We start from the raw sequence: 23,873 nt of genomic DNA, 5'->3' as shown, positions 1-23,873 counted from the left end.
CAAATAAAATACAGAATTTTGGCACATAAACATTTTAATCTTGTCAAGACAATGTAAGGAAATGCCCCCAAAAGATTATTAAATTGACCATAATTACCAATATCAGTCCCTAAGATAATTTTTCTGAATAAAAGAATTGGGTTTTTTCTTTTTGTTTTTAGGATTTTTTTTTTTTTTTTTTTTTTTTTGCCACACTGGTTTTTGTTAAGACCTCATCAGTCTTGGATGCTCACCCTCAATTCCTCCATAGCTATGTTAGTATATTTAATGTCTTTTGCTATTTTCTTAATCCTTAACTAGTCCCTTCATTTCATGCATTATCTTCCAGTATTCTCCTCCTTTATTTTTACTTCTTCCCTGCTACCCATGTGCTCTTGGTGGGTAGTTACATATACAGAATCTGCTTCCCTTTGCAGTGTTTCATTTGCACAAAGACTGGATGGCATTGGTTTGCTCCATCTCTGATTATTGTGGCTGTTTTGAACTTTGTGAAAATACTCCCTTGGCATACGTAAACAAGAAGACACACAAAGACACACACAATGATGATGACCAAAAAGCCTTTCTTCTCATTTTCTAAGAGAAACGAAGGCACAAAAAAGGAGTCTTCCATGGGCCTGGGGTCACTAACTGGAGTCCAGTGGCCTGACTTTTCAGAGTGCTCCTTTCCTTATCTACTTCCTGGTCCAAGAAACAGGAAAACGACAGTTTGAACTTGATTATAATTTCTGCCTTCCTCTACATTTCTGCCATTCCCCAAACCTCACAAACTTCTTAGAAAAGGAAGCTGTTCTGCGGTTTAGACATGAGAAAGCATCTTAACAGAAGTGGCTTTAGGTTGTCAGAGATAAGACCATGCCATAATCCACCTTCAGTTAAGAATCTCCTGAAAGAATCCAGAAGCTGGTGCATGACAGTTAAAGAGGTGAGGGTCAAGCCCTGCTCTTTTTTTTTTTTTTTCTCCTGAGACAAAGTCTTGCTCTGCTGCCCAGGCTGCGGTGCAGTGATGCAATCTCAGCTTACTTTACACCCTTCGTGTTTGAGCGATTCTCCTGCCTCAGCCCCCCGAGTAGCTGGGATTGCAGGTGTGTGCCACCATGCCCGGCTAATTTTGTATTTTTAGCAGAGGTGGGGTTTCACCATGTTGGCCAGGCTGGTCTTGAACTACTGACCTCCAGTGATCCACCATGCCTGGTCAAGCCCTGCTCCTGAGCTCATGGAGTTTAGCTGAGGTTGCAGTGTGGCCCTTTTGAAGTGAAGACTGGTTGGTTGGGAGAAACTGAATTGTGAATAGAAAAGCTAGTTCAAATTTGTATAAATCATCCCTGCTATAGTTTAGATTCTCCTAGGTAGTAGTTTCTTTCAGAAGGAAAATATGAGCTATGCAGGTCATATGAGGGTCTTCTTATCCTATTATGATATCTCTAGTAACTCTGGCAGTAACAGAAGCAAAGTAAATCTGGACATGATAGACATTTAGATGAATCTGGCAGTACACTGAGTTTTAACTGGACACCAAGCAGGCAAGGCTGGAAGGTTTTGCTCTCTTTGTGCTAAAGGTTTTGGAAACCTTGAAGGAGAATCACTTTGACAAGAAGTACTGTGTAGTCTGCCGCAGTCTTCTCTTGGGTCCAACTGCCACTGCCTGTTAGTCCATTGGGAGGCCCAGCAGGTCACAACTGACGTCCCACAGCCGCCTTGCTATTGTCTCATTACGAGCTTGGGCAGAGACCCATGTCACATGACAGTCACTGGAAGGTAAAGAGAGAGGTATGAAGCACAGTGTTAAGAATGAAGTCTGCCATCTGCCAGGGATAAGGAATATGACATAAAAACAACCAGGGATCACATGTAATCCACGTACTTCACAGGGCCAGTGTTGGTCCTATCTCTTCATTCTCCAGTCCTTAGCCAGAAAAAATGTAATTCCCATTTCAGATCTCCTCGCTAGACCACCTCTCATCAGAATGCTTTGTTTGATATATAATGCATATATTTGGTCTTTATATTCCCCTATTTATATAATTTAATACCAGTGCCCGCCCGATACCCATGTATATCCATCTTCTTCAAGTAACTCCACAGGGCCCATTCTACAGGGCCTTGGACAATGTCATATAGCTGAGATCCTGCTATTCACATTGGTCAGAGATGCTTGGAGTAGTTAAAAAAAAAAAAAGCTGATTTCTGGACTACCGGAAGTTATACTCTTTGTAAACTCATATGAGAAGTAAAGCCAGCTTTGAAAACAACAAAAGGAAAACGCAACAGCAGAAAAGAAATGGTAAAACCAAGGTGCCAGGTGTCTGGGTCCCTTTTGTGGTGCTGTAACAGAATATGACAGACTGGGGAACTATAATGAGCTTACAGAAACTGGCTTATGATTATGGAAGCTGAGACCAAGATCAAGGGGCTGGCATCTGATGAAGGCCTTCTTGCTGTGTCATAACAAGATGGAAGGCATCACATGGCAAGAGAGGCAAGGGGACCCAAGTCATCCTTTAGTAAGGAACCACTCCCACAATAATGAACCCATTCCAGAGAGAATGGCATTAATCCATTCATGAGGTCTGCCCTTGTGACCTAATTTACCTCTTAAAGGCCCTGCCTCTCTACACTGTTGTATTGAGGCTTAAGTTTCCAACATATGAACCTTGAGGGACACATTCAAATCATAGCAAAGTGTTTCATATATATACCCTCTCTTCATTGCTGTAATTAATTCCAAGTTTGTTTTTCTTTTTTTTATTTTTGGAGACAGAGTCTCACTCTGTCACCCAGGCTGGAGTGCAGTGGTGTGATCTCAGCTCACTGCAACCTCTGCCTCCCAGGTCTGAGTGATTCTCCTGCCTTAGCCTCCGGAGTAGCCCGGATTATAGGCGCCTGCCACCGTGACCGGATAATTTTTGTAGGTTTAGTAGAGACAGGGTTTTGCCATGTTGGCCAGGCTTGTCTCAAACTCCTGACCTCAAGTGATCCACCTTCCTCGGCCTCCCAAAGTGCTGGGATTACAGGTGTGAGCCACCGTGCCCAGCCTATAATTCTGATGCAGAAAATTTTCTTAAGGACAATTCTTACTCATTTTTGTATTCTCTGGATCTGGTATACATCTGGTAAGCATTCAATCAAAGTTTAAAAAAAATGATTGAGTGAATGGATTACAATCTTTAAAGTCATGTAAGGAAGCAACTTTTAAAAGTATACTATTTCAAGAAAATTGCTTCCTTAGTATTCTAAGCACATTCTGAAGGTGAAAGAGTTGACAAGTCTGAATTAACTATATATGCAAACTCTTAACACTATGTCCAGTAAGACAGTGGGGTTCAAAGTGTGCACCACAAACCAGCAGCAGGAGCATCAACTGGGAGCTTGTTAGAAATTCTCCAGCCCTACTCCAGACATACTGAATGAGAACCTCTAGGGTTGTGGTTCAGGAATCTGTTTTCAACCAGTTCTCCGGATGATTCTTGAACACACTAAAGTTTGAGAAACACCACTTCAAAATATCATCATTTACAAAACAAGTCTTATCAGGACTTCTGTTTAAGAAGACTCACCAGTATGACCAGTACAACTTGCCATTTCTTAGTGAAAAGATCATCAGTGAGAACCACAAGGCTCTGTGTCTCTCGGGAAATGACTCGGCCGTTGTAAGCCTCGGCATCCTCCACTGCACTGTGCCTTATACTCTTCATAAGGTTACAGTGAAGAGCAAAGAACACAGTTCACATGAAGGTTCCTTGTAGATGATAAAAAGTAATCAAATACTACAGCAAGAGCTTTCTGGTTGTTTTTCTTAGACAGGGTCTCACTGTTGCCCAGGCTGGAGTGCAGTGGTGCAATCGCAGCTCACTACAACCTCCCCAGGCTCAGGTGATCCTCCTACCTCAGCCTCCCAAGTAGCCAGGACCACAAGGACATACCACCATGCCTGGCTAATTTTTGCATTTTTTATAGAGATGGGGTCTCATTATATTGCCTAGGCTGGTGTTGAACTCCTGGGCTCAAGCAATTTGTCCACCTCAGCCTCCCAAAGTGCTGGGATTACAAGTGTGAGCCACCACACCCAGCCAAGTAAGAGCTATTTAAGTGTGCCTATGGCATTGGCATGGTCACGGTATTGACATTTCCAGGGGGATTTTGCTAAGAATTAGTATAGGTAAAAGATAAACTAATTTCAAAACTTACTACAATGCTATAGAAACCAAAATAGTGTGACACTGGCATAAGAACAGACATACAAATGAATGGAACAGAATTAAAAGTGCAAACATAAACTCTTATATTTATGGTCAATTGATTTTTGACAAGCTTACTGTTATACTCGAATTGTGTTCCCCCAAAATTAATATGTTGAAGCTCTAAGCCGCAATGTGACTGTATTTAGAGATAGGGCCTTTAAGGAGGTAACTAAGGTTAAATGGGGTCATCAGGGCGGGGCCCTAATCCAACAGGACTAGCGTCCTTATAAAAAGAGGAAGAGACACCAGGAGTGTGTGTACATAGAGGAAAGGCCATGTGAGGGCTCAGAGAGAAGGCATCCATTTGGAATTTGGAAGTCAGGAAGGCAGCCCTCACCAGAGACCAACCAGGCCAGCACCTTGATCTTGGACTTTCAGTCTCCAGAAGTGGGAGAAAATAAATTTATGTTGTTTAAGCCACCCAGTCTGTGGGATGCTGCTATGGCAGCCTGAGTGGACTAATATAGCTACCAAGACAATTCATTGGGTAGAAAACTGTCTTTTCATCAAATGGTGCTAAGGCACTGGATAGCCACATGCAAAAGAATGAAGGTTGATCCCTACCTCATATCACATATAAAAATTAGTTCAAGGCCGGGTGTAGTGGCTCACACCTATAATCTCAGCGCTTTGGGAGGCCGAGGCAGGTAGATCACTTGAGGTCAGCAGTTGGAGACCAGCCTGACCAACATGGCAAAACCCCATCTCTACTAAAAATACAAAAATTAGCCAGGCATGGTGGTATGCGCCTGTAGTCCCAGCTACTTGGGAGGCTGAGACAGGAGAATTGCTTGAACCCGGGAGGCGGAGGTTGCAGTGAGCAGCCTGGGTGACAGAGCAAGACTCCGTCTCAAAAACAAAAAAATAAAATAAAATAAAATAAAAATAGTTCAAAATAGATCACACACCTATGTAATGCTACAACTATAAAACTATTAGAAGAAAACATAGAGGTTGCTATGGTTTGAGTGTATCCCTTAAAAAAATCACATGTTGGAAACTTAATCCCTCTGCCTTCATGAGCAGATTAATTAATTAATAAAGGCTCTGCCCTCATACATGGATTAATGTCACTATCATGGGAGTGGGTTTGTTCTTGCATGCCCTCTCACCATGTGATGCCCTCTGCCATATTATGACACAGCAAGAAGGCCCCAACCAAATGCCAGGCACCAAGTTCTTAGACTTCTCAGCCTCCCGAACCATGAGCTAAGTAAATTTCTTTAGAAATTACCCAGTCTATATTCAAAAGCTAGCAGAAGGCAAGAAATACTAAAATCAGAGAAGAACTAAAGGAGATAGAGACACAAAAAACTCTTCAAAAAAAAAATCAATGAATCCAGGAGCCGGTTTTTTGAAAAGATCAAGAAAATTGATAGACTGCTAGCAAGACTAATAAAGAAGAAAAGAGAGAAGAACCAAATAGACGCGATAAAAAATGATAAAGGGGGTATCACCACCGACCCCACAGAAATACAAACTACCATCAGAGAATACTATAAACACCTCTACGCAAATCAACTAGAAAACCTAGAAGAAATGAATAAATTCCTGGACACATGTACTCTCCCGAGACTAAACCAGGAAGAAGTTGAATCCCTAAATAGACCAATAGCAGGCTCTGAAATTGAGGCAATAATTAATAGCCTACCAACCAAAAAAAGTCCAGGACCAGATGGAATCACAGCCAAATTCTACCAGAGGTACAAGGAGGAGCTGGTACCATTCCTTCTGAAATTATCTCAGTCAACAGAAAAAGAGGGAATCCTCCCTAACTCATTTTATGAGGCCAACATCATCCTGATACCAAAGCCTGGCAGAGACACAACAAAAAAAGAGAATTTTAGACCAATATCCCTGATGAACATCGATGCAAAAATCCTCAATAAAATACTGGCAAACTGAATCCAGAAGCACATCAAAAAGCTTATCCACCATGATCAGTGGGCTTCATCCCTGGGATGCAAGGCTGGTTCACATTCACAAATCAATAAACGTAATCCAGCATATAAACAGAACCAAAAACAAAAACCACGATTATCTCAATAGATGCAGAAAAGGTCTTTAACAAAATTCAACAGCCCCTCATGCTAAAAACTCTCAATAAATTCGGTATTGATGGAACGTATTTCAAATTATTAAGAGCTATTTATGACAAACCCACAGCCAATATCATACTGAATGGGCAAAAACTGGAAGCATTCCCTTTGAAAACTGGCACAAGACAGGGATGCCCTCTCTCACCACTCCTATTCAACATAGTATTGGAAGTTCTGGCTAGGGCAATCAGGCAAGAGAAAGAAATAAAGGGTATTCAATTAGGAAAAAGAAGAAGTCAAATTGTCCCTGTTTGCAGATGACATGATTGTATATTTAGAAAACCCCATTGTCTCAGCCCAAAATCTCCTTAAGCTGATAAGCAACTTCAGCAAAGTCTCAGGATACAAAATCAATGTGCAAAAATCACAAGCGTTCTTATATACCAATAACAGACAAACAGAGAGCCAAATCATGAATGAACTCCTATTCACAATTGCTTCAAAGAGAATAAAATACCTAGGAATCCAACTTACAAGGGATGTGAAGGACCTCTTCAAGGAGAACTACAAACCACTGCTCAGTGAAATGAAAGAGGACACAAACAAATGGAAGAACATACCATGCTCATGGATAGGAAGAATCAATATCATGAAAATGACCATACTGCCCAAAGTAATTTATAGATTCACTGCCATCCCCATTAAGCTACCAATGACTTTTTTCACAGAATTGGAAAAAACTGCTTTAAAGTTCATATGGAACCAAAAAAGAGCCCGCATTGCCAAGACAATCCTAAGCCAAAAGAACAAAGCTGGAGGCATCACGCTATCTGACTTCAAACTATACTGCAAGGCTACAGTAACCAAAACAGTATGGTACTGGTACCAAAACAGAGATATAGACCAATGGAACAGAACAGAGCCCTCAGAAATAATACCACATATCTACAGCCATCTGATCTTTGACAAACCTGAGAGAAACAAGAAATGGGGAAAGGATTCCCTATTTAATAAATGGTGCTGGGAAAATTGGCTAGCCATAAGTAGAAAGCTGAAACTGGATCCTTTCCTTACTCCCTATACAAAAATTAATTCAAGATGGATTAGAGACTTAAATGTTAGACCTAAAACCATAAAAACTCTAGAAGAAAACCTAGGTAATACCATTCAGGACATAGGCATGGGCAAGGACTTCATGTCTGAAACACCAAAAGCAACGGCAACAAAAGCCAAAATTGACAAATGGGATCTAATTAAAATAAAGAGCTTCTGCACAGCAAAAGAAACTACCATCAGAGTGAACAGGCAACCTACAGAATGGGAGAAAATTTTTGCAATCTACTCATCTGACAAAGCGCTGATATCCAGAACCTACAAAGAACTCAAAACAAATTTACAAGAAAAAAACAAACAACCCCATCAAAAAGTGGGCAAAGGATATGAACAGACACTTCTCAAAAGAAAACATTTATACAGCCAACAGCACATGAAAAAATGCTCATCATCACTCGCCATCAGAGAAATGCAAATCAAAACCACAATGAGATACCATCTCACACCAGTTAGAATGGCAATCATTAAAAAGTCAGGAAACAACAGGTGCTGGAGAGGATGTAGAGAAATAGGAACACTTTTACACTGTTGGTGGGACTGTTAAATAGTTCAACCATTGTGGAAAACAGTGTGGCGATTCCTCAAGGATTTAGAACTAGAAATACCATTTGACCCAGTCATCCCATTACTGGGGATATACCCAAAGGATTATAAATCATGCTGCTATAAAGACACATGCAGACGTATGTTTATTGTGGCACTATTCACAATAGCAAAGACTTGGAATCAACCCAAATGTCCATCAGTGACAGACTGGATTAAGAAAATGTGGCACATATACACCATGGAATACTATGCAGCCATAAAAAAGGATGAGTTTGTGTCCTTTGTAGGGACGTGGATGCAGCTGGAAACCATCATTCTGCGCAAACTATCGCACGAACAGAAAACCAAACACTGCATGTTCTCACTCATAGGTGGGAATTGAACAATGAGATCACTTGGACACAGGAAGGGGAACATCACACACCGGGGCCTATTGTGGGGAGGGGGGAGGGATAGCATCGGGAGAGATAACTAATATAAATGACGAGTTAATGGGTGCAGCACACCAACATGGCACATGTATAGATATGTAACAAACCTGCACGTTGTGCACATGTACCCTAGAACTTAAAGTATAATAAAAAATAAAAGTAAAAAAATAATAAAATCAAAAAATAAAATTAAAAAAGAAAAAGAAATTACCCAGTCTGTGGTATTCTGTTACAGTAACAGAAAACTGTCTTTACTAAAGACAGTAGTAAATCTTTGTGACCTTGGGTAAGGCAATGATTTCTTAGCTACGACTACACAAGTGACAAAAAAGACACCATTAAGAAAGTTAGAAGACAACCCACAGAATGAAAGAATATTTGCAAATTATATATCTGACAAGGAACTTGTATCTAAACTATTAAGAACTCTTGCAACTCAGCAATAAAAAGACAATTATCAAACTTAAAAATGGGCAAAGGACTTGAATAGACATTTCCCCAACAAAGAAACAAATGAACCAAAAAGTGCATGAAAAAATGTTCAACATCATTAGTAGGAAAATGAAATGAAAATAAAAACAAGATATTCCTTCATACTAGGATGGCTAAACTCAAAAGGAGAAACAATAACAAGTGTTTTTAAGGATGTGAAGAAATTAGAACACTCATACACTGCTGGTGGGAATGTAAAATGGGGCAGTCACTTTGGAAAAGTTTGGCAGTTCCTCAGCAGTTAAACACAGAGTTACCATATAACCCAGAAACTCCACTTCTTTTTTTTTTTGAGACGGAGTCTCACTCTGTCACCCAGGCTGGAGTGCAGTGGCCGGATCTCAGCTCACTGCAAGCTCCGCCTCCCGGGTTTACGCCATTCTCCCGCCTCAGCCTCCGGAGTAGCTGGGACTACAGGCGCCCGCTACCTCGCCCGGCTAGTTTTTTGTCTTTTTTTAGTAGAGACGGGGTTTCACCGTGTTAGCCAGGATGGTCTCGATCTCCTGACCTCGTGATCCGCCCGTCTCGACCTCCCAAAGTGCTGGGATTACAGGCTTGAGCCACCGCGCCCGGCCCAGAAACTCCACTTCTATGTACCCAAGAGAAATGTCCACACAAAAATTTCTACACAAATTGTCACAGCAGTATTCAAATAGCTAAAAGGTGCAAACCTAATGCCCATCACCTGATGAATGAATAAATAAGATGTGGCAAATCTATACAATGAAATGTTACGCAGCAATAAAAAGAAATGAACTACTGACACATGCTTTGGCATGGGTGAACCTTGATAACATTAAGCTAAGTAAAAGAAGTCAGTCACAAAAGGCCACATATCATATGATTCCATTTATATGAAATGTCCAGTAAAGGCAAATTCTTAGAGACATAAAGCAGACTAGTGGTTGCAGGCAGAAAGAACAGCCAGTGCAAAAATCTTAAGGCTTCAATCAAAACAGACTTTTATGTTCATTTCTTGATGGTGGTCTACATGGCTGATGTTGGATCTTCAAAATGAATTAAGAATTCATAGCAAAGGAAAGGTTCTTCAAAAGTCAGTTCAATAGTAAGTTATGGATTTAGAGCTGACTTTCTTTAAACCACTCAGTCAAAGCCAAGATAAAGGGTTATTATTATTATTTTTTTCTTAAAATCTCCAGGGAAGAAGAATCCAGTCACTCTTGGAAAATCAATCCAGTGTACTATATAAATCTATCTTCTTATACTTCAGAACCACATTTCCAACTATCTGCTATACATTTCTACTTGCATGCCTTATAGATAACACACACACAACATGTACAGAGCCAGGTTTATTACACAGTGGACAATTGTTACTCTTTGGCTGAACATTCTACTTTCTTTTGGCAATAGCAACCTGATTTCCTTCTGCAGAATTACCTTTTCCCCTCAAAATAGTTTTGAGAAGAGCATTAATAAAGTCCCTGTCTGCCTCTAATCAAAAGAGTAAAAATGAAGGGATGGGAGGAAGGAGAGCCAATGCTTCCTCCCTAGAGAGTGGATGATAAGCAATAAAACCTAAAGACTAAAGATAGCTGGCATTCACTCACCCTAGCAGCAATGCCCTGGCTAGCTGACTGCCACTCTGACTCTTCTTAGCCTGGCTCTTCAGTCTTCCCTTTCAACCTAGGGGTCCCTCCTCTCCGTACTAATAGTTTAATAAATTTCCTTCTTGCTTAAGCTAGACAAAGTCCCTTTCCACTGCTTTGGAATCCAGGAACCAGAAGTTCCTCACATTACTTTTCCATGTCTGCTGTCTTAGTTAATGTCATCATCAACCTCAGTCAGGCTTGAAATCAAGGTTAGCAAAGCCTCTCTCATCCCCTCATTTATTAATCATCCAGTGATAAAAATTCTGCTGCTTCAGGGCCTCTTTCACATTACCATTCCTTTCATCCCAACTTTCTGGAACTCTCTCTCTCACTAGGTTAATTATTCATTCATGAAACAAAGTTTCTAAAGCACAGATGAGATTGTCTCTCTACTGAAACAACTCTGGGGCCCCTCCACAAGGCTGGCATTATAGGCCTCTCATAATCTGTCTACCTTTCTTTCCAATCTTAAAGCTACTTTCAGCTACTTCCCTAAAATTTCAGGTCATTTCAACAATAACCTGAAGTAGAGGTAAAAACATGTTAAAATTTTGATCTTGTGTGAGCCTGGGATTTGCTTCAAAATAATATGAGGAGAAGAAAAATATGCAAAGGGGTAGAGAATGGGGATAGGGCAGAATTGGTCATGGGTTAATGGTAGCTGAGTCTCCATTATATGCAGGTTCAGTGCACTATTTTATCCACCCTGTGTTATATTCAAAATTCTCTACATTTAAATCATTTTAAATGTCTTTGCTTATTTGAGAGAGGAGTCCATAGGTAGTATTTCAATCCTGAAGACAATAGAGAAATACATATTCAAATCCTTTTTTTTTTTTTTGAGGCAGAGTTTCGCCCAACCTCAGGTGATCCGCCCACCTTGGCCTCCCAAAGTGCTGGGATTACAGGCGTGAGCCACTGCGCCCGGCCTCAATTTTTTTTTAAATTCTTTTTAATGTAAAACAATAGAATGAGGAATCCAAAAAAGAATGAAGATTACTGGACTGACATAACAAAGACAGGAAGAAAACAAACAGAATGTATAATTATCAGTATAAAAGACGGCATAAGTAAAATCTAATGTAGCAATTATTACAAAAAAAGGAGTCAGATTCCCCTATTAAAAGGTAAAAACTCTATAGTTAAAAGACAAAAGCTATATTAGACAATGTACTTTTAAAAAAGGGTATACCCAGACAAACCCAAATATCTCCTTTGAGCAATAAAATCTCATCTTCAGAAAGAGATAACATGCATACCTGAAATGATTCCCACTTAGAATCTCAAGACCTTCTGTTAAGGCACAGTGCAGGCTAGTCTGGGCTCCCTGCTGAGGAGTCTTGATGAAAAAGGAGAAAAGCCACCACATCCATCTCATGAAAGATGAGTGCCGAACCAGTTCAGATTGGACTGTGCCAGGGTGTACAGAATACGTCGTAACGCCAGAGCCTGATTGGGGGTGTCAAGAAGAGAGAGGAAGACAGGACTTGATTTTGCATAATGGCCCCAAACAGAAAAGGATGTAAATAAACATGTGACTTTCACATATGGACTCTTTTGCCCATGGTGACATCAGAAGTATTGCTCACAGTAATTTATACTTCCATCTCACAGATTTAAGAAGGCTGTAGAGTAGACAGTGCTAAGGACCTCCGTGTATTTGTGACTGGAAACTCCCCTGTCAGGAATCAGCAAAGCCAAGACTCATCCTCTCAGCAGCACTTAACATTGTTGACCACCCCCTTCTTTTTTTTCCCCTTCTTTTTTAGATATGGGGTCTCCCTATGTTGACCAGTCTAGTCTTGAACTCCTGGCCTCAAACAATCTTCCCACCTTGGCTTCCCAAAGTATTAGGATCACAGGCATAAGCCACCATGCCCACCCCATCCCCTTCTTTTTTTTGAGACAGTCTCGCTCTGTTGCCCAGGCTGGAGTGCAGTGGCACGATCTTAGCTCTGCAACCTCTGCCTTCCAGTTTCGAGTGATTCTCCTGCCTCAGCCTCCCGAGTAGCTGGGACTACAGGCGTGCGCCACCATGCCAGGCTAATTTTTGTATTTTTAGTGGAGGCAGGATTTCATCATGTTGGCCAGGCTGGTCTCAAACTCCTGACTTTAAGTGATCTGCCCACTTCGGCCTCCCAAAATGCTGGGATTACAGGCGCCCATCTCCTTCTTCAAGTCTTCTTTTTCATTGGCTTCCATAAGCCTACACCACTTCTGGTTTTCCTAACCTTTCTGGCTGCTCTGTCTCAGTTTTTTGGACCTGTTCATCATCTTCTAGGCAAACATTAAATGTTGGAGTTCTTGCGGCTCACCAGACTCACTCTCCATAATTCTACGATGCTCACATTTTGTCCACAGTTCAAACTGCTACTCTGAACTGCAGACATACTGGGAGTCAACACAATGTGGTGGTTATGGGCATGGACTTCGTAGACAGACTGCCCAGTTTCAAATCCTGGCTCCACTCATTAGCTATTGGGCAAGTTCCCTTTTGTGACTCATTTCTTCATCTCTAAAATGGGAATAATCATAATACCTACACCTTACAGGGTTGTTCTGAGGATTAAATGAGTTCGTATATGTTAAAGATCTTAGAAGAGTGTCTGATGCAGCTGGGTGTGGTGGCTCACGCCTATAAGCCTAGCATTTTGGGAGGCCAAGGCAGGTGTATTGCCTGAGCTCAGGAGTTATAGACCAGCCTGGGCAACACAGTGAAACCCCGTCTCTACTAAAATACAAAAAATTAGCCGGGCATGGTGGCGTGCACCTGTAATCCCAGCTACTCGGGGAGCTGAGGCAGGAGAATGACTTGAACCGAGGAGGCAGAGGTTGCAGTGAGCCGAGGTCATGCCATTGCCCCTCCAGCCTGGGCGACAGAGCGAGACTCCGTCGCAAAAAAAAAAAAAAAAAAAAAAAAAAAAAAAAAAAGTGCCTGATGCATGGTAAGTGCTAAATGACATGCTATTTCAGGCCCCCAATCCTTTATTGAAAATGCTGGGGCCAGACATACTTCAATTTTTTTCTGATTGTAGAAAGGTAATATAAAATGTATACATACACTGCCTATTATCTAATCTCCCTAGTACAGGAAATGTTTTGCTGCCAAATGAGTTTTGGTGTAAAGCTTATGAAGAAACAGAATTTTTCCGGTCTTGGTGGGCTGACAGCTGCAGACACAGCCCTGTGGACGTGCACTATTCCCAACTGCCTACTCGACATCTCCCTAGATGACCCATAGTAATGCAGACTCAGAGGTCCCAGATTTCTACTTTTAAAGCCAAACCCGGTTCTTGCAGTGTTCCTGACACGCCCAGTCAGGCAAAAGGGTTCTTGATGAATGCTCGCCTAAAGCATGCATCTCCAGTCAACAAGCTCTCCCACCCCAAATATCTCTCAGAAGTTTCTACTACCCTCCATCTCCACCACCTAGTCCAAACTACCCTCATTTCTCGCCTCTGCTGATGAAATCAACGGCTGCAACCCCTCTTGCCCCCATTTTGAAAAGGCTTTAATTTTAAAGGTTTCCCATTGCTCTTAGAATAAACATGAAAATCCTTACCGTGGCCTCTAAGGGTTTGGCCTCTACCTATCTCACCAGTCTCAGCTCAGATCTTTATTACTCTGGCTTTCTACAACCTACCGATGGTAACCTTCACTGTTTCTTCACTGTTACATTCTGTTCCTTCTGCCTGGAACGTTTCTCAGCCTCCACAGTCTTTTTTTTTTTTTTCAGATGGAGTTTCACTCTTGTTGCCCAGACTGGAGTGCAATGGCGCGATCTCGGCTCACCGCAACCTCCGCCTCTCAGGTTCAAGAGATTCCCCTGCCTCAGCCTCCTGAGTAGCTGGGACTACAGGCATGCGCCACCATGCCTGGCTAATTTTGTATTTTTAGTAGAGACGGGGTTCTCCATGTTGGTCAGGCTGCTCTTGAACTCCTGACCTCAGGTGATCTGCCCACCTCAGCCTCCCAAAATGCTGGGATTACAAGTGTGAGCCACCGCGTCTGGTGTCTGGCCCCCCCTTTTTTTTTTTGAGACAGAGTTTTACTCTTGCTGCCCAGGCTGGAGTGCAGTGGCGTGATCTTGGCTCACTGCAAACTCTGTCCCAGGTTCAGGCGATTCTCCTGCCTCAGCCTCTCCAGTAGCTAGGATTATGGGTGCCTGCCACCACACCCGGCTAATCTTTGTATTTTTAGTAGAGACGGGGGTTTCACCAAGTTGGCCAGGCTCGTCTCGAACTCCTGAGCTCAGGTGATCCACCTGCCTCGGCCTCCCAAAGTGCTAGGATTACAGGCATGAACCACCACGCCCGGCCTCAGCCTCCACATTCTATCAGTACCTCTAATCCCTTTAATTTCTAATCACCCTTTGGGGCTCAGCATGCAACTCACTTCTTCAGAAAAGTCTTCCCTGAACCCTCAGACTGAATAAGGTCCCCCCCAGGCCCCCACTAAAATCCATTATAAGTCCTGGTACTTCTCTTTTATAACATTTATCACAATTATAATTAAACAGCCACAATAAAAAGGAAACAATCCAGATGTTGTTAAAGAAATGCATAAATACACTAAGGCACATCTATACTATGAAATACAACACAGCCAATACAATGAATGGGGTCAATCCATATGTACTAAATGGAAAGATCTCCAAGATACTGTGTTGGAGTTTCAGTTCCTTGTGCATGATACATACATATGTAAATGCATAGGATAATTATTGGAAAGGGGCATACAAGCTGTTGATAATGGTCACGTGAAGGGAGAAGAGCAGGGGGAAGAGGGGAATAAATGAAGGGGGTTTTTCACCTTTAATTCTACATACTTCCATATGCTTTGAACCTTTTTTTTTTTTTTTTTTTTGGTAGAGATGAGGTCTCACTATTTTGCCCAGGCTGATCTTGAACTCCTGGCCTCAAGTAATCCTCCGGTTTTGGCCTCCTAAAGTGCCTGAGATTAAAGGTGTGAGCCACTGTGCCTGGCCTTATTTGAACTTTTTACAATGAGAATTATTCATGCATTACTAGGCTGATTCTACATTTAACAGTTTGTATAAAGACTTGCTAATTGTCTTTCTCCCGCGTTAGATGTAAACCAAACCAAGGAAGAGACTATACCTATCTTGTTCACCAACTCATCCCCTGTCCCCTAACCCAGTGCATGGAACAGCGTGGGCACTGAATACATGTCTGCTGAATGGCTGAATGAATGAATCTTCTGTCAAATCGGGTTCTTTTACTGCACCATAAAGATTTTCCACTGAATCCTCACAACGATCAGAGTTACCTCATTCACATATTGTGAATTCTCACCACTGGACCCATCTTTACACCTCCAGGTCACTGAGGCTCCCTGATCAACTCTTTGGATAGTTTTCGCCATCCAGTTACCCTCATATATCATAAACTGATAAAAGATGTCATGCCCTGGGCACAGACTGGGCATAAGGACTGAGCTAACCACCAGCTTCCTTCTCATCTCACAGATGTTCATTTGGTAGGATGATCCTGTTCCAACTATAGGGCAACTGTGCCTGATTCCTTGAGCCTGTATTCTGCCTGCCTCAATTCCTAGCACAGTTCACCCTCGATTTCCCTTCTCTTTATTAGAAATCCAGAGTAGACAGTGCTAAGGACCTCTGTGTATTTGTTACTGGAAACTCCCCTTCTCAAGCATGTATTTCCCTCTTATTTGACCCTTTGCAAGGAAGACCCTCCTCCTCCATATTTCCAGTACCTGTTTTAGTCTACTGCCTTTATCTAGTGCCAGTTCAGGTCCTTCCCTCCTACTCAGTCTCACTATGAGTAAAAAATCTTGACTTGTTTATGAAGCCTGGATTAATTGCGACAATAAACTGTGAAGTAGTCCCATTTACATATGAAGAAGGAAGTCCTAAAAGTTAAGTAATGGCCAGGTGTGGTGGCTCACACCTGTAATCCCAGCACTTTGGGAGGCTGAGGTGGGTGGATCACCTGAGGTCAGGAGTTCAAGACTAGCCTGACCAACATGGTGAAACCCTGTCTCTACTAAAAATACAAAGATTAGCCAGGCGTGGTGGCATGCACCTATAGTCTCAGCTACTCAGGAGGCTGAGGCAGGAGAATCGCTTGAACCTGGGAGGCAGAGGTTGGCAGTGAGCCGAGATTGCGCCATTGCACTCCAGCATGGGTGACAGAGCAAGACTCCGTCTCAAAAAAAAAAAAAGGCCAGGCGTGGTGGCTCATGCCTATAATCCCAGCACTTTCGGAGACCGAGGCAAGCCGACCACGAGGTCAGGAGATCGAGATTATCCTGGCTAACACAGCGAAACCCCATCTCTACTAAAAATACAAAAAGATAGCCAGGTGTGGTGGCGGGAGCCTGTAGTCCCAGCTGCTTGGGAGGCTGAGGCAGGAGAATGGTGTGAGCCCGGGAGGCAGAGTTTGCAGTAAGCCGAGATCACTCCATTGCACTCCAGCCCGGGTGACAGAGCAAGACACCGTCTCAAAAAAAAAAAAAAAAAGTTAAGTAACTTGCTATAGATCACACAGCTAATAAGTGGTAAAGCCAGGTCTTCAGACTCAAACTCAGAGTCTCACTGTCCCAGCTAGCCACCTCCAATATTCAGTTGTAGACTACTTACTAAAACTATACCCAATTATAGCCACAGAAGCAGGTCCTCTCCAAGTGATGGGCTCTGGAAACAGTTTCCGTTCCTGTGGGTTTTACCTGCCTCTCTCTGACCCATGTCTCCACATTCATTTCCTCCAGGCCCACCTTTTAGCCTCCGGGCCAGTTCCTGGGTGAATAGGATGTTGGCTAGCTTGCTGTGACAGTAGGCCAGGCCTGCATTGTAGAATTTCTCGCCCTGTAGGTTATGGAAGTGGATCCTTCCCAGGTGATGTGCGAGGGAAGACACATTTACTATTCTTGATGGGGCTGATTCCTTTAGTTTCTCTAGCAGCAGATGGGTCAGGAGGAAGTGACCTGTTGAGAAATACTAGAATTAATGAAGTTCAGGGCCATGTGGGAATGACAGGAGTTGTGGTAAGCAGGCCTCAGCTATGGGAGGCAGATAATTCAGAAATAAGATCTTTCCCTCCAACTTTTCATTATCAACTAGAAAACAAGTTCAATGAAGGTTTAGGGAAACTACAACAGCCAAAGACATGAGGCATCCTTATATGAGCGAGATAGGTCTAGACTATGTGAATATGAAATCCCAGTTCATTCCTACTTTGTTTAATCTCATTCTTAAGAGCTGGTCGGCTGGGTGCAGTGGCTCACGCCTGCAATCTCAGCACCTAAGGAGGCTGAGGCAGGAAGGTGCCTGAGGCAAGGAGTTTAAGACCAGCCTGGGCAACATAGCAAGACCCTGTCTCTACAAAAAAAGAGCAGATGACCTATACCTGATGCTGGCCACAAGGATCACTACTAAGAAAGCAAGACAGTACCCTAAACCAATTAGGCTGTTAAAAAATGCACCAAGGCAAACTGAATCTAAATCACAGATTAAAAAGTGGGCAGAACCTGGAGCAGCCCTCAGGTATTCCTCAGCTGTCAGGTAGGTTTAGTCACACCACAAGAAGGCTCAGTCTGACCCCTAAGTTTCCCAAAGAGAATTTTGGTTCTCTCTAGCTTTGTGATAAGGCCAGATTTCTTACCCAAGTGGTTGACTCCTATGTGCATCTCAAAGCCATCTGCTGTCTTCGAGTAGGGACACATCATCACTCCTGCATTGTTGATCAAAATGTGGAGGTGCTTTTCCTCTGCAGGGACAAGACAATGGCGCGTGGAAGTGGTTAGCCAAAGCTACTACATCTTAGAAAGCTGCCTCACGCTCAGGCTTTGAAAGTGAGGATGCAGGACTTCAATCTTCCCTCCATTTTCCCTTCATACTTATTTTCTATTGTTTTTCATTTTAAGACTAGTTGAATCCCACCTGCTTTTACTATGGGGCAAAATTCCATTTTATACTACCAAATGACCTTCCCGATCTTTGTAGTTCAGGAGCTACTTACTCACTGCTTTTGGGAATTGTTTCATCCACCTCTCCCAATAAAAAGACTTCCCAAGCTGAATGGAAAGATTCCAAAGCAAGAGATAAATGAATGTTCTCTATGTACCTCTACCCTGGTATTCAGGTCCCCAAAGAAATAAATACTGGCTTCACCTCTTTATTGCATCTTCCAATTCTCTCTCATGGTTCATTTCCTCATATGGTTTGTAATTTATGAGTTCACATCAGTGAAAGTTTTTTCCTTGGAGGCCTAGATCCCTGGGCTATGAGGGGATATGCCTATAGAGTGCTCTTGGATTTGCTTTTGATGACACATTACAGGTTTTTATGTTAATTTCCCATAGATTATTACACACACACACACACACACAAATCAAACCCATAAATATCCTCATATCATTTGCTGGTATGAATTCAGTCCCCACAGATGATGCCAGCTTGGGGTTCTAATATTTTGCCGATGACTCTTTATCCGTCTATGTCCTAAAGAGATGTCATGTCCCTGAGCCGGTGGCCAGGGTTTTTATTAGCCTCTATACTATGGACCAGATGGCCCTTTGTGAATCTCAACCTTGTGTAGAACCTCAAATACAGCTCCAGCTCTCAAAAGCCTGTATAGGTATTTAGACCTCAGACCCTAAAAAGCCCATACTGAATGCTGAGACTCCCATGAGATATCTGGCTTCAGCTCTTGCTCACTGCTATGACGTTTTGAATTCCTTTTCTGTTTCTGCCTCTGGAAGATAGCCCTTTGACATAAATCGTGTCCCAGTGACTATGAGTTCAGCTACAAAAGTTTTTGGCTATATTTTATCCACTATTTCTATGAGGGAGAGGGACCTTTTCCTTTTAGTTAAATCTGCCATGTTGATCTCAAGACCCACAACATAGTCTCTCTAGTTCTACACTTACCGGCTAAGAAGCCCTTAGCAAAAGCTCGAATAGACTTAGTATCAGACAGGTCCAGTTTCCGCACCAACACCTGCTGGTTCCCTGTCGTGGTCTGGATCTCTTTGGCCACCAACTCCCCCTTTTCCACATCCCGGCAAGCTAAATATACTCGAGCTCCTGTCAGCCAACATATGAAAGAGAAACAGTCAGCTCTGTTTTTGAGCTGGCATTATAAATCTGATGTTATTTCCAATATTTTCTTAAAACACACATTTTTACCCTTTCTTCACAACAGAGGTATCTAATTAGCAAATAGGTAAAGAAAAATAAATTAATAATATTCATTAATGATCCATTATATGTAGAGCATAGTACTAGTTTCAGATCAGCAAATCAGTGGAACTCTTAGGTATTCTTGAATTCCAAAACTGGGAAGAAACAATGAGAATGAATCATCATTACTGTGAGGGGTAAAACAGCAGTAATAGGAGGGAATTGAAAGTAGGTGAACTTGCCTCTCTGAGCCAGCTCTTTGGCTGTCTCCTTCCCGATACCTGTATTAGCTCCAGTGACCACAACTACTTTCCCAGGAAGCTGAACAGTTGATGTACACACCCCACTGGACAGCATTTTCCTGCAGACAGAGAAGGAGAGCTCATCAATTCTTCATTCTCCTGTCTCAGCCAGTAGGTTCCTGCAACTCCCTGTGTCTTCTGGCTGAGGTTTGCTTTAGTTCTTTCCACTGTTGTCCTTTTAAAGGTTTAAGGAAACTTGGAGGAAAGATGACAAAAGTTTTCTGCTTTTGCTCAAAGACAAAAGTGATTCTATTACAAGGGCAAAGCTTACAGCTGTTCCCTGCAGCACAAGAACTGGATGAATATCTGATTAGCCAGGCACCTTTGGTCTGAGCTCTCCCTAAGGCACTTGTGACTTAGAAAATCACAAGATTCAGCCCAGATGAAGAAATAACTAGTTTCTGTAGGTCAATCTGTCCACAACTGGCATTTTATGGCCTTGAGAAATGGCTAATCCAATAAAAAAGTTAAAACTATGAAAGCTTGTGACTCTGGTACAAAATAAACAAGAAAAAAAAAAAACACCCACACATGCACACACACACACTTAAAGAGAAGATTATGTACGTACAAAGGGGAGTTGGGATTCAAGTCTTGCTTTGTCTAATCAGAGTCCTTGTTTCTTTCTTTTTTTTTTTTTTTTTTGAGACAGAGTTTTGCTCTTGTTGCCCAGGCTGGGCAATGGCATGATCTTGGCTCACTGCAACCTCCACTTCCCAAGTTCAAGCGATTCTCATGCCTCACCCCCACTCCCCGGCCCCCACTCCCCGGCCCCCAGGCGCCACTACATCCAGCTAATTTTTGTATTTTTAGTAGAGACGGGGTTTCACCACGCTGGTCAGGCTGGTCTCGAACTTCTGACCTCAGGTGATCCGCCTGCCTCGGCCTCCCAAAGTGCTGAGCCCGGCCTAGAGTCCTTGCTTCTAAGCACTATACTATACCGCCTTTTCCAAATGAATGAATGCACAAACATGGATTGGCGGTTCTCAGACTGGCCTATTCTCTTCTTGGCAATGTTGCGACTCTGGTTAAAACAATCTGTTGACCAAGAGATGCATTCTTAAAGGGCATTTTGGAGGCCGAGGCGGGCAGATCACGAGGTCAGGAGATCGAGACCATCCTGGCTAACACGGTGAAACCCAGTCTCTACTAAAAAAAAAAAGTACAAAAAAATTAGCTGGGCGTGGCAGCATGCGCCTGTAGTCCCAGCTGCTGGGGAGGCTGAGGCACGAGAATGGCTTGAACCCGGGAGGAGCAGCTTGCAGTGAGCCAAGACCGCGCCACTGCACTCCAGCCTGGGTGACAGAGCAAGACTCCATCTCAAAAACAAAGAGCATCTCAGCCTTTTTCATTGAACTTGGAATTGCAAGGTACATACTCTTAGCCACTGAAGTTACCTGCTTAGTGCAAAATGCCACAGGAAGGCAGATTAATTCATGGTCTCCACAATCCATCACCTCTCTCCTCAGAGAACAAGCCTCCAGGCTGTTTCCCACATCCCCTTACTGTAGTTCCAGGAGTGACAACTTAGTAGGACCTGTACTTAGCTCTTTCTTCTCCTTAACCAGCAGGAATGAAAGAGACAACTATAAAAGTCCGGCTCTGGCCCGATTCCTATAACCCTGCTGAGTTGGGAATACAGCTCCTGGAGTATAATGTTTTTTTGTTTTTTTGTTTTTTTTCAGAAAAATCCCACTGGGGTATGAGCACTATATTCAATTCTGGTTCAACTTTTCATTGAGATTCTATATGGATAAGAGGATCTTGTAGTGAAAAAAAGATAAAAAGCAGTGATTTCATCTGCGTGTGAGCAACCATGTGTGCCTAGAGGTGGGAGAACTGAGTGTTCAGAAGGGAGAAAATATGTAACTGGAAGAGGGGCGCCAGAGAGGGAAGAGAAAATAAAAATAAAAGAAGGAAAGTAGGTGACCGTGGTAAGAAATGACTGTGATCTGGCCTGGCTTCAAGTTCCACTGGGACGAAGACCGCCCCACCTGGGGAAGGAGTGTGTCTATTCAGTAACTGGTCCGTCACCACTGGTGACTTACTTAGAACCAATAAGCAGGCTGCCGGTATTACAGCCCGCTGCTGATTCACTGCGGCACTTGGCCAGCCTTGGGCTGACTGATCTATCACCTGGTCAATACCTTTCCACCATTCTCCCAGCCCTCACCGCCGCAGTACCCTAGCTCCTAACTCAGATCCCCCGTGCTCCTACTCGCAAGGCAGGATAAGAGCTCATAACCAAACCCTCTTCCTTTTCACTTTTCTCCTTTACAAAATCCGCCCACAGAACGAGCGATTCTAACAGCAACGAGAGAGCAAGGATGGGCCGCAGATGTTAACGATTGCTATCAGTTTCAGAGGGCGAAATGTGGAATCGCTACTTTGTACCTCGAAGGCTGGTTCAAGGCGTGGGAATTAAGGGGAAAACAGCGTGGGGCCATATCCCATTGAAGGGTCCGAAACTCGAGAGTTTGAGGTAGCCTTACCCTCGGGATTCCCTGGAGCCAGAATCAGGGGGTGCTTAGACAAAAGAAAAACGGGCCAGGGAAAAGCAGGGTGCCCCGGAGTGCCGCCCCTTTTCACCGCCTGGGCTCTCGGGTCTCCTCCTGGCATCCAGGACAGCTGGACCTCGCCAAAACCCACCGAACTCTGGGCCCCGCCATCTTGGAGCCCCCCCAGGGGCGTTTTCCAAGAAAGCTTTGGTGGGGATTTTATGTTTCCCTGCCGCCCCCAACAAGAATTCGCGAGAAGGCAATACATTTGCACAGACCTGATTTGGGGCGCAGCCATATACAGAAGGAAGGGCAGAAGGAGGAGCAACAGCAGGAGCAGGAGCTCAACCATCTCTGCCGGCTGCAGCCGCACCAGAACAGGATGCCCCAGCGGCGCTCGCCGACTGTGGTTTCTCTTTCTAGACACGCCCCAATTCAAATTGCGACAGCCCGGGGAGCAGACCTTCTGGGAAATGTAGTCCAGAGCTCCGCAGCCTCAGGCGGGCTACGGGGGAGCGCTGCGGCCGATGCTGGCAGAAGTTGAATTATACATCGCTAATCCCCAACCATCTAGGGCCTAGGGCCTGTGGGATCATTCACCCAGCTCTCCCTTGTGGCCACCCGCGGTGTTTGTGAAATCTCTGCAGTCCTCTATCTCCCCAGACCCAAATCCAGTCCCTGGTTCGGTTTTCCCCAATCCTGGTTAGGCAGTTACCGCACTGTTTCTCCTGGAGATCAGATGTGGACGTCTGGGAAATGAAAGGCGGATTAGACAGGAGAGGAGTGATGCGGATTGTGACAGTTGGGAAGGTGGGGGAATGTAAACCCTTCCTCCTCGAGGATTCCTTTTTCCAGTAGAGAGGAAGCAATAAGTCCTTGAAGACATTCCCAGGAGAATCACTTTATTGTGTCTTCATTGGCACAGTTGTTTTTGCCAACTCGTGAAAGTATTTAATCCTGTCTTGAATTAAGGCTATGAATATGTTCTCTGTGAATAAATAGGTTCCCTGTTCAACTGTTTCTTTCATCTGAGGCCTATTTCCTCGGGGTGAATGTGGAGGGTGTTTTAACCAATCAATATCTGTCTGGGATTCCTTAATTGTACCCAGTAATATTTTCTGGTCCTTTTGCATTATTTCCATTTGGTGAAAAGACACATGTTCCAATGAACTAATATATTTTATAGCAAATTGGAGAGAAGAGGGTTTCTTTCACAATACTAATTCTTACCAATTTAACATTTGATTATCTAGCAATCATCACATTTTGTCACACATTCTCATTATTGTGTTACCTAATATTTGTATTGGGTTTTATAACTTTATAAACGCCTTTCATTTGTCCTTATTCATTCATTCTTGCAATTGACAAACATTTATGGCATTCCTATAGTGTACTAGGCACTGTGCTGAGGTCCAGCAGGGAGCCAGGA

The 23,873-nt window shown here is 43.2% G+C and overlaps 1 protein-coding gene and 1 pseudogene across 2 annotated transcripts; both read right to left on the bottom strand.

Annotated features, from left to right (window-relative positions):
• Positions 1 to 16: 16 nt before the first annotated feature.
• LOC104665101 lies at positions 17 to 1,393 on the bottom strand (annotated as a pseudogene). The gene is made up of 3 exons (XR_748367.2): positions 1,382 to 1,393; positions 1,118 to 1,299; positions 17 to 544 (listed from the first exon to the last, which is right to left on the bottom strand). The product of XR_748367.2 is annotated as an uncharacterized LOC104665101 (transcript).
• On the bottom strand, positions 1,297 to 22,898 carry RDH11 (retinol dehydrogenase 11). The gene is made up of 7 exons (XM_010366646.2): positions 22,720 to 22,898; positions 19,884 to 20,002; positions 19,390 to 19,545; positions 18,122 to 18,226; positions 17,235 to 17,444; positions 11,735 to 11,924; positions 1,297 to 1,751 (listed from the first exon to the last, which is right to left on the bottom strand). Exons 1-7 carry the CDS (start codon positions 22,791 to 22,793, stop codon positions 1,649 to 1,651), a joined length of 957 nt encoding a protein of 318 aa, XP_010364948.1. The 5' UTR covers positions 22,794 to 22,898; the 3' UTR covers positions 1,297 to 1,648.
• Positions 22,899 to 23,873: the final 975 nt, after the last annotated feature.

Source organism: Rhinopithecus roxellana, chromosome 5, assembly GCF_007565055.1.
Source record: "Rhinopithecus roxellana isolate Shanxi Qingling chromosome 5, ASM756505v1, whole genome shotgun sequence".
NCBI classification, from domain to species: Eukaryota; Metazoa; Chordata; class Mammalia; order Primates; family Cercopithecidae; genus Rhinopithecus; species Rhinopithecus roxellana.
This window is presented reverse-complemented; position numbering and strand designations above follow the sequence as displayed.

What these genes read in the sequence shown, in the direction of transcription:
- RDH11 (XM_010366646.2), bottom strand. Translation starts at nt 22,793, where the DNA reads ATGGTTGAGCTCCTGCTCCTGCTGTTGCTCCTCCTTCTGCCCTTCCTT. An exon ending in ATGGCTGCGCCCCAAATCAG is followed by an intron (nt 20,003 to 22,719) that starts GTCTGTGCAAAT and finishes CTCTGTCTGCAG; the next exon opens with GAAAATGCTGTCCAGTGGGG. An exon ending in CATAGGAGTCAACCACTTGG is followed by an intron (nt 17,445 to 18,121) that starts GTAAGAAATCTG and finishes ATTTCTCAACAG; the next exon opens with GTCACTTCCTCCTGACCCAT.